Raw genomic sequence first — 15,363 nt, forward strand, 5'->3', positions numbered from 1 at the left:
CTTTCACACATGAAAACAAATAGGGGGAGGGGTGATAGCCAGGCTAGATGCACCTTAACTACACCCATGGCAAATTTTGATATCAACACTCATTTGGATAATGATGATCCTGATCTACTAGAAAACAAAGGCTTTGGCGGTGACCAAAATTCATCCCAGATCTCAAACGTGGATTTTGGAAACTTGAGGAAAATCGGAACTAATGTATCACAAGTTTCTGCTCTTAGTAACTCCACTGTCAAATCTAATCCATTGATGAAGCTATTCACTAGAAACAGGTCACAATCAAACGTTACTGGCAGGAATCCTGAGGCCGAGTTTGTGACTCCTTCAAGTTCCAAGAATGAGTTTCACAACTCCGACACTACGACAAAGGAAGCCAAGATTACAAAGTTGAGAGCAGCCAAAAAGATATTGAGTCCCAGTAGCAAACTGCACTTTGAATCTTCTTCGGAGTCAAGTATGACTGATGACGGGTTTTCTACCAGACGTTCAAGTGATGAGTTTAGAGGCAAGAAACAAATTCTATCGTCACCACTGACGGGATTTCACAATCTATTTCATAAATCACAATCTGCGGCAGGCTTGTCCAAATTTGGGGACAAGAAGTCCGATGAAAGACTGTATTCGGGTACTTCAAAAACATCAATCTGCTTATCTTCAAACAACTCAAACTCGGTCGTAAATGATGTAACGCTTGCTAGGGTTTACAAATTCACAAATCCAAATATTCAAAACGAAGATATTGAAGGACTCACAGAACACTCTTCACTCCTTGATATTCATCGGAAAATGTTGACTCCGGCTGACCTGTACATTCAAAACAAGTTTAACAAGCACCATCTGCACGAAATTGGATTGGGTATTGTTGAAAAAGGCGGGAATGGACTTCTTGGTGTGGCTGATGACGAGGAGTTGAAATTGAACAAGCTAAGTCAACTTATAAGCTCACTTTTGAAACCGTTGTTTGTTCCATCCAAACAAAAAAAGTCATTGTCGTCCTCCTCCTCCTCCTCACACCCATTCTTGGGATATTCGCTCGATGAGATGGGCCTAATAATTAAAAACCACCTTTGTGCAGAATTTAACGGAACCAAAAGCGTGGAGCAAAATCAAAAGAATGGTAAGCATAAACTCAAACTGAATAAATCAAGCTCAAAAGGACAAGCTACAGGATTTGTCGGGAGCGACAGTTTTTCAATTGCACTTCTTGATGAAGATGACTCGAGAGGACTTATGCAAGACTTGTCAGCAATTTTCATATGGTGTTTGGGCTGGCTAAAACGTGATGTAGCTAATTCAACACAGTCTTCGGATCATGCTAATGGAAGAAGAAGCTTTGATTTTTTGGACTCTTGGCAAACTTTGTTAAAATCGTGGCTGTATTACAACAGGAATATTCGGTTTCAGATTCTACATATATTTCAAGTCGTTTTTGCTGGCCCTGCCTTTGTTGAGCAAAAGATACCTCCAATTTGTGTTGATGAAATCCTTCAGCATTCGTTCCGCACAGTTTTTATCATTCCATTGGTTGAGGAGAGGAAACGAAGCTCAAAAACTTTGCTGAGCGTAGTCAGCATTTCAAGTCATGGGCTGCTTAATGATCAGGAAAGACATTTGTTTCAACAAAACCCATCGTTGCATGCTGATGCGCTACATTGCCTTGGATCTTTACAGGGACTACCACAAGCAAGCTACCTTAAACCCGATATTGAAGTGCAAAATGTCAACCACACGATGAGGGAGATTGTAGTGAACTTGTCAGATCTCAGTTAATACCAAAGGTTGACAACTATTTGTGGGATTTTGTATCGAAGGTGATAGTCATGACTGATTTAAGAAGAATTTAGACTACTACACGGATATTCAACTGTGAATCTTATTAGTTGGAAACTTTTCCTGATGTGCTTTAATTAGTACCGAAAGTTTTAGGACCATTTTTCGTTGTATCGGATTGCGTTCAAATGGAGCTTCCCATTGATCGGCCTTCATAGTATCAACTGGTGAGTCTTCCGGCACAATACTTATGGCGTACAAGCAATGCAAAGGCAGCTATATGGGCAAAAGTTTATTGTTCGAAATGGTTGTACCTGACTTGATATTTCATGTGCTAAAATGGCGTGGTTTTCCTTGGTGTCACTTACAAACAATGGGGAGGCGAAACAATCATTCACAAAAACTTTATTGTTAGCTACATGACGGCATATTGCACATTCTCCACCTCACCAACACTTCTTCATATGGATATAAATATGATTGCAATTTCCAGCAAATTAAGTGGACGTGTTGATTAGAAGTTTCCAGTCATGAGCGACTTCACGGGAAGCTTTTACGATTACACATTAATTGGTTTGGGAGTAGGTAATGGTATCATTATTATCTGTTGTTTATATATTGCCTTTTTTGGCATCTGTTTCAAGCTTGCCGAGTGGAATACTCGGTCCAGAGAAGAACTTGCTAACAAGCAGAGATAACGATACGGGCTCAGTTAGGTGGCACACTTCATGTTCCAGACACACACGGAAGTGCCATTTACCCGATGATGGATGTTGATATGGGTGGCAATGTGACAGGTTTGAATGAAGCAAACGAAGATTTCATGGTTAAGCGTACTGATGAGAAAGTTTGCCTGAGAATTGCGTTGACGATGGACTGGGGTACGTTCCAAAGAAATGGTTCCTGCTGCTGGAAAATGGGCAGGTCAGCATTTACCTGGATGCTTTCAATGCAGCTAATTTTGGCTTAGTCATTGCATCCTTTATTCAATCAAAGGGAGCTAAAGCCATGGCAAATGCACCAAAGGATAAAGACATCTCATTCAACGTTCGTAGACACCAGATATATGTCCTATCAATTTATTTAAAATCACATAGTATAGTACTTTTTTAGAGTCGTGCATGGTATAGTTAGTCTCACAACGACAATGCACACATTTGTTGATGGTTTAATTACGCAGTTACACAACCGAAATTACCTGAAAACGACAGTTGTTGCTTTATTAACTTACACTAAGTGGATTTTGACTTCATAGATATGGATTCTTTTCTCTTAATTTCATAAATGATATGTCTTATTAATATGTTAAGAGAATATATAGTATATTTACGTGTGTGACACAATTTAGTTTTGGTTGCAAAACCTTCAATTTTTTTTCTCCATCGATGCACGCACAATATCTATTCTGCTATGTAAAGGATACACAGTAATACTAAAGCACAAGTAGTTCATCAATAGAAACAGCTTAGATAAAGAGAGTAATGCATGTTGAAGAAAGACTTAGGTTTGTGACTACTAAGCTTCATGTGGTCTGTAAAATAGCTCTTAGTTAAGACAGTTTCTAAATATTCAAACTAACACTCATTCTACCCTCTTCTGCATATCAAATTTTTGTTATTCTTTATAATGTAAAAACCACCAAAAAAACATAAAAAGAAACTCAAATATATCAAAAATTCCCCCTTTTGTTTACTCCTTTTCTTCACCATTCATTCCACCAATTCCACAATGCAATCTCATAACGTTACTTTATTATCGGGAGAAGATCTCCAAAAACTCATTAGTTTTTTCCCACCTCATCAAATCAAGGAGGTGTTTCCAGATATTGATCTCAAAAGAGGTATCCTTTTGAGTAGTCCGATTTTTGTTCCAGAACCAACATTAGATCCAATTGAGAACAACAACACCACTACTTCTCAAGTTGGTCAAGAACAAGATTCCATCAAGATGACTACACCACAAGTAACCACAAACCCAGATTTAGAAGACAACAATTTACAATCTACAAATCGTTTTTTTGAATCTGATCCAGTTGATTTTTCCAGTATTGATGCAATCTATGACTATCACACTTATGATTCTGTTGTTCCTGATGCGTATTATTCAGTTGGTATATTGGGATGCAGAGATATCTACAGCTCATTGTTACGTCCAGAATCAAAGAACCAAATCAAAGAGGGTAGATTCAACACAATTGGCGAGTTTCAGATGATGATGATGAATTTGGATTATCAAGAAACTGAGATTGAAGAAGAGGAAGAGGATAAACATTGGCTTTATAATATATCATCAAATGTTGAAGAAGGTAGAGACAAGAATCCACACTCAGTATCAGATCATTCATCACATGTGTTGCAAATTGAACCCGATTTGGAAGAAACAAATGATGGAAAAAATGATGCACGTGATACAATTTTAGCATTACAAAAAAACAATTTGCCTTCACAACAGGAACAACAACAACAACAACAACAACAACAACAACAACAACAACAACAGTCATTAAATGAGAACAATGCGGTAGATGAAGAAGAAATCGAAGATGAAGATGTTTCAATTGATAGTGAAGCGGATCAATTTCATGTACCATATTACAAGATTGATGAAGCAGCAGATTCAACAGCATCATTGGTTCAACATGATGATGAAGCAGCTGAAGAAGAAATTGAGGATGCAGTTGAAGAGGAAGTTGAAGAAGAAACTGAAGATGAAGATGCCTCAATTGACAGCGAAGCGGATCAATTTCATGTACCATACTTTGAGATTGATGAAGCAGCAGATTCAACAGCATCATTGGTTGAACACGGTGAAGATGCAGGAGCAGCAGATGTTGAAGACGATGCAGCTCCAACAACATCATTGGTTGAAGATATTGCTGGTGATAGAGCAACTGAAGTTGAAGAGAATGCAGCTTCAAGCTCCACCGAAAATCCAATCAGCAATCCACCTACTACTACCAAGAAGAAGAACAATATATTCAAGCAACTCAAATATAGTTTCTACTTAAAACTATACAAAATTAAGAAACGTTTCAGGAAACCACAATACTATGACTCTGATTATGACACAGAAGCAAGAGAGTTTTATGCTTATATGAGGGGACAAACACCTCGGATCATGTATGAATACTACACTGATGACAGTGAAAGCTTATATGGAAGATAGTCAAAGTGAAAACTTATTTTAAATCCGAAAACGGGGCAAAGGGACAAACAATAGACATTGGGACGTTAGGAAAACTCCTTCGATTAGGGCGTATCGTTTGCGCTGGAAGGAGTTCTATTTCAGTAATTTGATTTTGGTTTTGGTTTTGAAATTTTTTTTTAATTGCCCTTATTAATGACGGATTTTTAAAGACTAGAGTGTCAGTGTTAGAATTGTGGTTTGTTGATGCTGTTGAAAGCTTTTGAAAGTTGTTTCCTGGTTGTTGTGTTTGTTAACGTTACTGTTGCTGCTGCTGTTGTATTGTTGTTGATGTTGGCTCATGCATTTGCTAGTGTTTATGAGAACAATATATAAGACTATTGTCGATGCACCTTTTGGTGTTGTAGATTGGTCCTCTTTTGTTCTCTTTCTCTTTATCTCGTTCTTCAGGACTCTATAAATTGCTTGACATACTTAGTACCATTATTAGTACCATGCATTACCTCACATCACTTGATTTTACTGGTGTTTCTCAGTCTTTGGTTGATTTTTGAGTTCAGTAATACTTAACTTACATTTCATGGGCTGCACAAGACTCTCTCAGAAAAAAAAAGTATCTCAACATCAACAAAAGTACCTGACGTGAAGCAAACATCTTCAAATGAGTTCACAATCTCAGGACGACCGGCTCATAAACACAGCTCCCACTCCTGATGAAGAGGTGATGTCAGATGTCAGTTTGGATGAGGAGGATGAAGAATTAATTTGGAGAGTTTTTTTCAGTGACTTGGAGAAGCAAAAAGACGCCAGGGATCATCACAAACTGATTGACAAGGGGCTCGAAGATAGAGGTGAAGTTTCTTCTGATGAGGAAGAATTACAGTCGATCAGTCTGGAGGAGCTAAAATTACTTGACGATCCAGAATTGATTGATCGTTATAAAGATCTAAAGGAGAATGCCGTAGACTTTTCCTTATCTGAGGAAGAGCAGAAACGTTTATTAATTACAAACTTCACAGACGACCAAATGGAAAGATTTGAGGCATATAGGCGACTGAAAATAAACAAGCCTGGAATAAAAAAGATTTGCAATGGTGTGGTGGGCCATTCAGTGTCTCAAGTCATAGCCACAGTGGTTGCTGGTGTAGCAAAACTGTTTATGTCAGAGCTTATTAGCAAGTCTTTTGAAGTGCAAGAGAGGGATAACAAGGGGAAGCTATTGCTTGATATTGAAGAAAAGAAGAGTCGGAAACGGTCTGATATTGAAAATGGAGAATTTGAAAATGATGTCAAGCGATCTCGGCTACTGTACCAGGGTGATTACGATGCACCCCTACAACCCAATCATGTTAGAGAATCGTTGAGATTGTATGAGGAAGAGACTTCTGGTGATTTACGAACAATGGATTGAAGGGAGATCTTACGCTTAAGGGTATGGTCATTGGAAAAGTACTATGGCATTGGTCACAATGAAAGCAGTTGATATTATATGCTTTTGGTTAGGTGCACTGGCAAATAATAGACTTCTGTGTTGAATGAAGGAAGCTAGTCTGAGTGGTAATGGCTTTTACTTGCGTTGAAGAAAGACAGCAACTAGTACTTATTTTCAAACTCACGAGTTTAATCCGTACAACCAAATGTCATACTACTCCTTCATATGTACAAGGTTGCATTCGTTGTCTTGTTGTACTGCGCCTGATGTAGGGAAAAGGTATTGGTGGTATGGCCAGGCAAAAAGATCCATTGGTGGTATACACAGTAGTTGCATGTGTTCAGGTTTGCTTTAGCATCTACAATAAGGAGACATTGATTTGATGACTATGAAGTAGCAACTGACTCAACTGAAGGGAATTTCTCTAAGGCGTGAGTAATATATAGAATAAAGATCATGATTACAATTGGTTTAGATTGTCGTCGTTTGTTCACATTGTAGATATGAAGTAGCACCGTTCATGGTGACAGGTGCAAGATAGGAGATCCCCTAACTGTATATAGCTGTTCTTGGCATAGCTCTCACCCATCAACACCGTCGTCTGGTCGTCTTGGCTATTTCTACATAAAATTGTATGTCACGTGCATCGGACATATAAGTCCGAGAAAAAATTTTGACATGCTTCCGCCCTCCTAGGGACGTCCAAAAAATTATTTTTGGACTTCTGGCGTTGAACGGAGCGCAAAATGCAGCTTTCAACGTGTCTGACTGTGGATCCAAGGTTGGAATCCGCTTTTTTTGAGTGTATCTCGAAAATCCGACCATGTTTTTGTTATGCACACATAAAATGCGCATAACCACTCCGGGAAGAGCGCAACGATGGTGTGGATGAGCTTGGCGAAGCATGCCTATGCGGCAGTAAATGCTGGCAAGTCAGATAAGACCATTCTGTTGTACTGTGTATGCAACAAGGTGAAACAACTATAGTTAGGTGCAAAAAAATTTGGAACCAACTTTTTTTTTTTTTTTTTTTATTTTTTTAGTGTGGTTGTCAATGATACTTATTACGAGGAAAAGAAATGAAGAGAAAATGGAGTCTGACTCGGTATAATTGACCAGTATATTGTATTCTCGAAATTTGCATGTTAATACTCATTCATTGAAAAGCTATAGATTCTTTTGATTATTTGCATAAAAATCATGCTAAATTTGTTAGATAGGAAAAAATTATCAGCGATAAAGCAAACCCAATTGAGGAAATCTTTACTAGTTGCCTAACCCCTAGCTCTCCTTTCTAAAATAACGCTATTACTCATTATCAGTTACTCCTATTCTTAATGTAGGAGATCATTTGTTACTTAAGTTCTCAAAGACGCGTATAAAATGTTTTGTGACACTTAAATGGTCTGTGAATACGACACGACATCTGAAATTTTTTTCTTTGACCAAAAAAAAAAAAACATAAAACATAACAGTAAATCTAGATTCCTTTTAAAGACAGACCAATAATTAATCTACCATGCCATTGGATTTACCTTTTGACGTACCCACTGATAATCCAGTGTATCAGAACTACAAGAAGATATTGATCACATATCAGAACTTTGTTGATGAATCTGTTCCACATACTAGTTACAGATGGTTAGGGTTTGGAGTATTACTCTTTTTATTCATGACAAGAATTTTCATTGTTCAAGGGTGGTACATCATTTGCTACGCGTTAGGAATATACTTGTTGAACTTATTTTTGGCGTTTTTAACTCCCAAGTTTGATCCATCTTTGGAGCAGGAGATGAAGAATGAATCCATTGAAGAAGGAATGGATCAAGAACCCCAACTGTCGGGGTCCAAGGATGATGAATTCAGACCATTCATAAGAAGACTACCAGAATTCAAGTTCTGGTACAATGCAACGAGAGCCACAATATTGAGTTTATTTTTAACCTTTTTTTCCATATTTGATATTCCTGTGTTTTGGCCAATTTTGTTGATGTATTTTATTGTATTATTTGCTTTAACAATGAGGAAACAATTGCAACATATGGCAAAGTACAAATACTTGCCATTTGATTTTGGAAAGACAAGGTACAGGAAGTAAAGGAGTTTTGCTTTTATATTTCAAGAATGTATAAATACCAGGCTAGTATAGAGTGATGTAAAAAACAACGATTCTACTTTTGAACCCACAGCCGTGTTTTGCTGATAACGGTAGCTTTTTTTTCAAACTCCCAACTGTCTTCTGTAGAACATGAAAGCTCAAGTTTGAAAGAGTGGAAAATCAGACTCGGCTATGCTTCCTACACCCATCAATTCTTTTTCTCTCGCTATGGTTTCCCTACTAATGAAGAGAGCTAAGAAGTCAATTCAAACCCAAAGGAACAGGCAATGGTAGATATCCCACCCTTCTCCTCTTGGATGGTTTCCCTCTTGTTCGTTATTTTTAGAGCCGAATAATAACAAATCAGGAGTTAAAAAAAAAAAAAAAAAAAGAATTTGAAAGAATTGTCGCAAAGTTACACTCCGGAAAGACAGAAAAATTGTCGACGTAATTCCCCTTTAACAGAAAACTTTCCCAATTTCCAATTTCCAATTGCAAGTGCAAGTGACCAACAATACATCAACAAAGCTTTTCTCCCGTACTATACTGAGAGACTATACATTCAATTAGAATTAAATCATGAGTCGTGCAGAGGTGGATTTACAAACAAGTGTCAAGAAAGCGTGCAACAGTGACGAGGTTCCGCCCAAGAGAAAACATGTAAGGGCATGTATCGTTTACACTTGGGATCATAAGAATTCCCGAGCTTTCTGGAACGCTGTCAAGATTCAACCTTTACAAAGTAGTGAGATCCAATTGTTTAAGGCACTCATTATGATACACAAGGTTTTACAAGAGGGCCACCCCAACACTTTGAAAGATGGATACAGAAATAGGGATTTTGTCGCTTCGTTAGCGTCAGTATTCCCCAGCCACGGTCTGGCATACGGTAGATTGATTAATCAGTATGATCGGTACATTTTGCAAAAGTTGGATTTTCATCGCAACAATCCCGGATTCAATGGAACGTTTGAGTATGAAGAATACCTTTCATTGCGTGCAGTCAGCGATCCAAATGAGGGATATGAATCCATTTTGCAGTTGATGGACCTTCAGGATCTGATTAATGATTTGCAAAAGCTTATTTTTGCCACTATACATCGCTCACATGGAAACTTGTGTAAAGTTAGTGCACTCGTCCCATTGATCACCGAATCTTATGGGATTTACAAGTTTTGTATTTCAATGCTTAGAGCAATGTATCAACAATTGGGAGAGGACGAAGCGTTGACAGTCTTGTTTGACAGATTCGACTCTCAACATTTTATGTTGCGAGACTTTTACACAGACTGCCATTCAATAAAGTTTTTAACCAGCTTGATTACCATTCCTCGCCTTCCAAATAGTGTTCCTGACTTGAAAGTGGATGAAGATGGAAGATCGATTGCTGGAAGTGCCCCTCCCCGTATCGAAGAGGAGAGTATTTCAAGAGAAAGATCTGTCAGCATAGAGCCCCCAAGCATTCCACCTTCAATATCAACAGACCAAATTCCTTCTCAACAAACAGGAATTCTTTTTGCGCAACAGCAAGAACAAGAGAGGATCCAAAGAGAGCTTGAGTTACAGCGCCAACAACAACTTCAAGCGCAACAGGAACAACAACGTTTGTTTGAGCAGCAACAAAGAGAGCAGGAAAGACGGTTCATGGAAGAACAACAAGCCTTACAAATGCAACAAACTCAGCAACAGCAAGGACGAGTATCTGAATTGGAACACGATTTACTCATGTTCAAAAACCAATATGACAACGATCAACAATTATTGCAACAGTATGACACTAGAGTTAAATCTTTGGAGAATGAGATGGCGGCATTCAATGACACCGCCACCCAACAGGTTGCGTCTAAGAACCAACAAATTCAAAACTTGGAAGAACAGATTGCAAATTGGACCAAAAAGTATGAATCGCTTGCTAAGCTCTACTCTCAATTACGTCAAGAGCATTTGAATTTGTTGGCGAAATTTAAAAAGATTCAACAAAAAATAAGCAGTGCACAAGAGTCCATTGCTAAGAAGGAGAAACTTGAGAAGGACTTGAAAGCCAAGAATGTCGAATTGGCTGATTTGATCAGAGAACGTGATCGGGCAAGACTCGAACTAGACAGAGTGAAGGCTTCAAAAGATCACGAAATTGAAAAGTTGGAGACAGAAATAAGAGATCTCAATGTCTCGGCCAAAGAATCTGGTAAGTTGCAAAATATGAACCTTACTGCTATCATGTCAAAGCACGAAGCTGAGTTAAATGACTTGAAGTCTCAATTGGAGCGCTACTCTCAAAATGGAGAACCGGGTACATTGGATGGTTTACAAGTTCAATTACGAGACAAAGAAACTGAATTGGCAATCGCGAATGAATCATTGGAAGAAGCATACAAGGAGATTGGCCGTATCAAGAATGACCAGGATGATATTTTGAATGCTGAGATTGACCACATCATCATGACTCATATTTCTAAATTCAAGAGCTTGATTGATGTGTTTTTGGACAATAGTATAAGACGCATTTTGGACATTAAGCACGAGTTGACATTGAATACAGTGGGAACAAACACCAACTCTTCTCCTGAATACTTGTTATCTGTTGTTGAGCTTTGCTCTGATACAGCTACTGACTTTGCTTCGACATTTAACGGATACATAGCCGAGGATAACAATCAAGATGAAGAAGTTTTCTCTGAAATCATTCTATACAGCTCGTCTTTGGTCACATATTTGAATGATTTGATGCAAACTGCAAAGAGCATCTCCCAAGGTTCATCAGGAAAAGAAGAGGAGAAAATTTTAAATCAGACGAAGAAAGTACTCGATGATGCTGAGGCATACTATCAAGGCTTGAAATCTGAAAAACTTGAGAAGATGGATGACCAGGAAGATAAAATTGACCTGATCATAGACAGCAACCTCGAATTGCAAGCTTCTTTGAAGGAGTTGGCAGGTTTAGTGGATAATTTGAAGTCATCTAGTGGTATCCATTTCAAAGGTGACCTTGAAAGTCTTGTTAATAAGGAAATGCAACAAACTGTTGATGCTGTCAACTCAGCCTCTGAATATTTGACTAAGTTGTTGAAGAACCCAAACATTTATGGTGGCAACATTGAAATCCATGAAACATTGATTTCTTGTGCTAAAGCAATTATTGACGCGGTGGCACGTTTGATACAAGCATCAGTAGAGTCACAACGTGAGATTGTGAATAAAGGGAAAGGTACACAATCTAATACTGAATTCTACAGGAAGAATAGTAGATGGACTGAAGGACTCATCAGTGCAGCAAAAGCTGTTGCCGGAGCAACGAACATATTGATTCAAATCTCGGATGGAGTTTTGCAAAAGAAAAACACTCACGAAGAGTTGATAGTAGCTTCAAATGAGGTTGCTGCGTCGACTGCTCAGTTGGTTGCTGCATCTAGGGTCAAGGCCAATTTTATGTCAAAATCTCAGGACGCTTTAGAGTCAGCATCTGGTGATGTCACTCGCGCATGCAAAGCTTTAGTGAATAAAGTCCAAGGATTGTTGAATAATGACGAGCTGCAAAACGATAACATTGACTTGAGTAAATTGACTCCTTATGAAGGAAAGACTCTTGAGATGGAGCAGCAAGTGGAGATTTTGAAGCTTGAAAATAAACTTCAATCCGCTAGAAGGAGACTTGGAGAGATTAGGAAGCATGGTTACAAGGATGATGATAGTGATGACGAAGAGTAGCACTTAAGCTGAAAAAAAAAAAAAAAGTTTGTAGGTAAGACGAGCTTTCCAATTTGAAATGTTGAAACGTACAACTACTGTAGCGTACTTGTAGTTACTAGTTATATTTTAAAGGCATGTAATGGGGTGTCGTTGTGTTCATCTTTTTAACTCTCGATGAATTCTCGTTCATTTTCGAGAAAAATGCGATGATTTCACACACACCTTAAAAAATATACAACAAGCAAATTGTGTGAATGAGTGCTTATGCAGCTTTAAGGGCCGATGTCATTGGAAGTAAAGAGTCCCCTATTATGCCATCTGATGCAGATGATAATGAGTTGCAGTACGTGAAGGATTCAGACGATGAGTGCAGCGACGATGAGGCCGATGGGATATCAACATTAGATGTCAAGTTGGAATCGAGAGTCATTGAAAGAGACAGCTTCACGCCAGTTCTATCGAAGCTTAGAATTTTTCAATCGGACTTTCTTCCAAGTGAAAAGAACTTACAATTCGAGGAAGAATCTGTTTCAATACGACTTGAGAGTGGAGAGTTTATTATGATTCGAGGGATGTTCAAGCTTCAAATTTTGGACGGCAGTGTACGAATTAATAACTGTTATGAGCTCAATGCGGAAAACAGTCATATACATTCCTTTTTCACAGTTGATAGCAACGCATTACCCATCATTTCCAATGCTTCTAGTGAAAACAATACATTCGCCGAAATTAAGTTGATCAACTACCACACTGGATTTGAAAACGCAAATAACAAACTACTATCTACCGCAGAAAGTATCACCAATAAAGATAAGACCTTTGATAGATTCACTTTTGACATAGTTATACAAAGTGGAGTCAACCATGGCTTATTTGTCGATGATCTGTGGGTCAAATACTTTAGTACCACTGCGACAATATCACCGAACAATTTGATTGTTATTGGAAACAAAAATGCAGGAAAGTCTACTTTTTGCAAATCGGTGCTGGACTTTCTACGTTTCCAGAAGCTGCAGAACATTGCAATTATGGATCTTGATCCAGGACAATCTGACAATTCATCACCATATTGCATGTCTTTAAGTATTCAAACGCCTAAAAGCATTTGCACCAACGCGGGATTTGTTCATGACAAATATGAAGAGTACTATGGCTTCAGCAGTCCAATAGATGCACCAACTAGGTACCTTGAGATTACCAGGAACCTCTACAACGTATATACGCAGAAGTATAAACAAAAAGGTCTAAGGTTAATTGTCAATACTCCCGGTTGGATTAAAGGTTATGGAAAGACACTTTTGCTGCAAGTAACTAGCATTGTCGCTCCTTCAGATTTGATCCTTTTGACAAGCAACATGTCCATTGAGGCGGAAGAGAACCAAAATATACTACAAGATTTGCATTACAAGACAGTCACTTTACTCCCTGGAGTTTTCCAACTACCTTCAAGCTCGCCAAGTCAATTCAGAATAGACAATAAACTTGTGTATTTTCATCGAAAAGGTACAGAGCGTTTTGATTTTAGTTATCATCTTTTGATGCAACCTCCAGAAAGAATCAGCTATCTATCAGGTACATCAGGGCAAGGGGTTTACGGTTTGTCAATTCTCAACTTCAAGATGGATGACAATTTCGACTTCAGTAATACTTCATTATTGCTTTCGTCGCTCATTTGGGGAGTTTACAGTACGGAATCCTCATGTGATGAAGTATTGATTCAAGACAGGAAACACAATCTTTATCCTAATATGGTGCAGTCAAAAGATCTTCAGACCACTCTTGGCGCTGCTAGTCGCTTTCTTGGATTACTTATTGTACACAGCATCAACACCAGCGATCATTATTTGAATATTTATACGCCCCCGGATGTGCTGAGTAAAATAAAGGGAGCATTGCAATCAAGATCCAAGATCATTCTTGTACGGGGCGAGGGAACTATCCCTCCATCTGAACTATTGTATCCAAAGCATTTTTCTATGGGAGCTTGGTCACAATCACAACTTCCAGCTGCAATATCATCAAAGGTGCATGTACCATTCGTAAATGTCAAGGGGAAATCAAAAATTGGTGGTATTTGGAAGGTTAGACGAAATATTCTTCGAAGGAGCCACCGCAGGTGAGCGTCGCAGTAGAATGTATTTCTTGCTTTGCAAGTTCGAGAAGCAGTATATTGTTTTTCATTTGAAGGACAATTGGAAAGCGCAAGTAGAGGGATAATTTGGAGGTACACAATATTATCTAGTTGTGGAGACGATGCAAACACTATAATTCCCAGTGCGACTCACACTGAGGACATCGATAAGGAGCCTGATTGGCTGTACATTCTCAATAAAGAGTGAAAGATCTTTGTAATATCAAATTGAACCATTCGCTGCATGAACTTACGAGAACATGATGAGAAGTACGTGATCTGATCAACCTCTTGAGAGTCTTTGACAATAATGAAATTTGGTTTCCATAATGTCAAAGATTTGCGTCACTGTATGTATGTTTTGCGGCACTGTATGTATGTTTTACGGCACTGTATATATATTTCGCGACACTGTATATTTTGCAACACAAGAAAAACGTCCAGCACGCAACGGCCACTACAAAGAATGCAGACAGGCAGACAGGGAGTGTATAACAAGCAAATGGTCAACAGGTGTGGTACCCAATCGTGAAATAAAGCTACCAAGAATACACCTGCAGTAAATGACACGACTGGGACCGGTTATTGAGCTGCTGAACTCGCTGTTAATTATGCGCACACGTGATCTCGGACGTATATGTCCGAGACCTTTTTTTGAACGTGCTTCGCCGTCATCAGGACGTCCAAAAAAAATTTTTTGGACTTCTGGCGGTGCACGGAGCGCATAATGCAGCTATCAACGTGTCTGACGGTGGATCCAAGGTTGGAATCCACTTATTTTGCGTGTTTCGCAAAAATCCGACCATGTTTTGTTATGCACACATAAAATGCGCATAACCACTCCGGGAAGAGCGTAGCGATGGTGTGGATGAGCTTGATGAAGCTTGCCGATGTGGCAGTGAATGCCGACAAGTCAGACAAGACCAGTCCTTTGTCCTGTTTGTTGTGTATACCAAGAGGAACAGTAACTGTCAGCTGCAAAAAGATTGGAACAAAAAGAGAAATTGCTTTTTGTTCTCAAAATGTCGTGTGTTGATAGTGCGACATTGTTAAATGAGTGTGAATTTTTTGGCATAACAAAATACCTTCACATTT

At 38.7% G+C, this 15,363-nt stretch overlaps 7 protein-coding genes across 7 annotated transcripts; all 7 read left to right on the top strand. All coding sequences in view use genetic code 12, as the record gives it.

Moving 5' to 3' along the window:
• Positions 1–66: 66 nt before the first annotated feature.
• On the top strand, positions 67–1,776 carry I9W82_004388 (uncharacterized protein; the record flags this gene model as incomplete). The annotated part of the gene is made up of 1 exon (XM_067693454.1): positions 67–1,776. The coding sequence occupies one exon, from the start codon at positions 67–69 to the stop codon at positions 1,774–1,776; it is 1,710 nt and encodes a 569-aa protein (XP_067547175.1).
• Positions 1,777–2,306: 530 nt separating this feature from the next.
• I9W82_004389 (uncharacterized protein) lies at positions 2,307–2,746 on the top strand (the record flags this gene model as incomplete). Its single annotated transcript, XM_067693455.1, has 2 exons — positions 2,307–2,367; positions 2,493–2,746. 2 exons carry the CDS (start codon positions 2,307–2,309, stop codon positions 2,744–2,746), a joined length of 315 nt encoding a protein of 104 aa, XP_067547176.1.
• Positions 2,747–3,504: 758 nt separating this feature from the next.
• I9W82_004390 (uncharacterized protein) lies at positions 3,505–4,941 on the top strand (the record flags this gene model as incomplete). The annotated part of the gene is made up of 1 exon (XM_067693457.1): positions 3,505–4,941. The coding sequence occupies one exon, from the start codon at positions 3,505–3,507 to the stop codon at positions 4,939–4,941; it is 1,437 nt and encodes a 478-aa protein (XP_067547177.1).
• Positions 4,942–5,581: 640 nt separating this feature from the next.
• I9W82_004391 (uncharacterized protein) lies at positions 5,582–6,331 on the top strand (the record flags this gene model as incomplete). The annotated part of the gene is made up of 1 exon (XM_067693458.1): positions 5,582–6,331. The coding sequence occupies one exon, from the start codon at positions 5,582–5,584 to the stop codon at positions 6,329–6,331; it is 750 nt and encodes a 249-aa protein (XP_067547178.1).
• Positions 6,332–7,871: 1,540 nt separating this feature from the next.
• Positions 7,872–8,450, top strand: I9W82_004392 (protein retreival receptor; the record flags this gene model as incomplete). Its single annotated transcript, XM_067693459.1, has 1 exon — positions 7,872–8,450. One exon carries the CDS (start codon positions 7,872–7,874, stop codon positions 8,448–8,450), a length of 579 nt encoding a protein of 192 aa, XP_067547179.1.
• Positions 8,451–9,029: 579 nt separating this feature from the next.
• On the top strand, positions 9,030–12,155 carry SLA2 (Sla2p; the record flags this gene model as incomplete). The annotated part of the gene is made up of 1 exon (XM_067693460.1): positions 9,030–12,155. The coding sequence occupies one exon, from the start codon at positions 9,030–9,032 to the stop codon at positions 12,153–12,155; it is 3,126 nt and encodes a 1,041-aa protein (XP_067547180.1).
• Positions 12,156–12,391: 236 nt separating this feature from the next.
• I9W82_004394 (polynucleotide 5'-hydroxyl-kinase) lies at positions 12,392–14,257 on the top strand (the record flags this gene model as incomplete). The annotated part of the gene is made up of 1 exon (XM_067693461.1): positions 12,392–14,257. The coding sequence occupies one exon, from the start codon at positions 12,392–12,394 to the stop codon at positions 14,255–14,257; it is 1,866 nt and encodes a 621-aa protein (XP_067547181.1).
• Positions 14,258–15,363: the final 1,106 nt, after the last annotated feature.

The sequence above is a fragment of the Candida metapsilosis genome (assembly GCF_017655625.1).
Source record: "Candida metapsilosis strain BP57 chromosome Unknown scaffold6, whole genome shotgun sequence".
In the NCBI taxonomy this organism is placed as follows: Eukaryota; Fungi; Ascomycota; class Pichiomycetes; order Serinales; family Debaryomycetaceae; genus Lodderomyces; species Lodderomyces metapsilosis.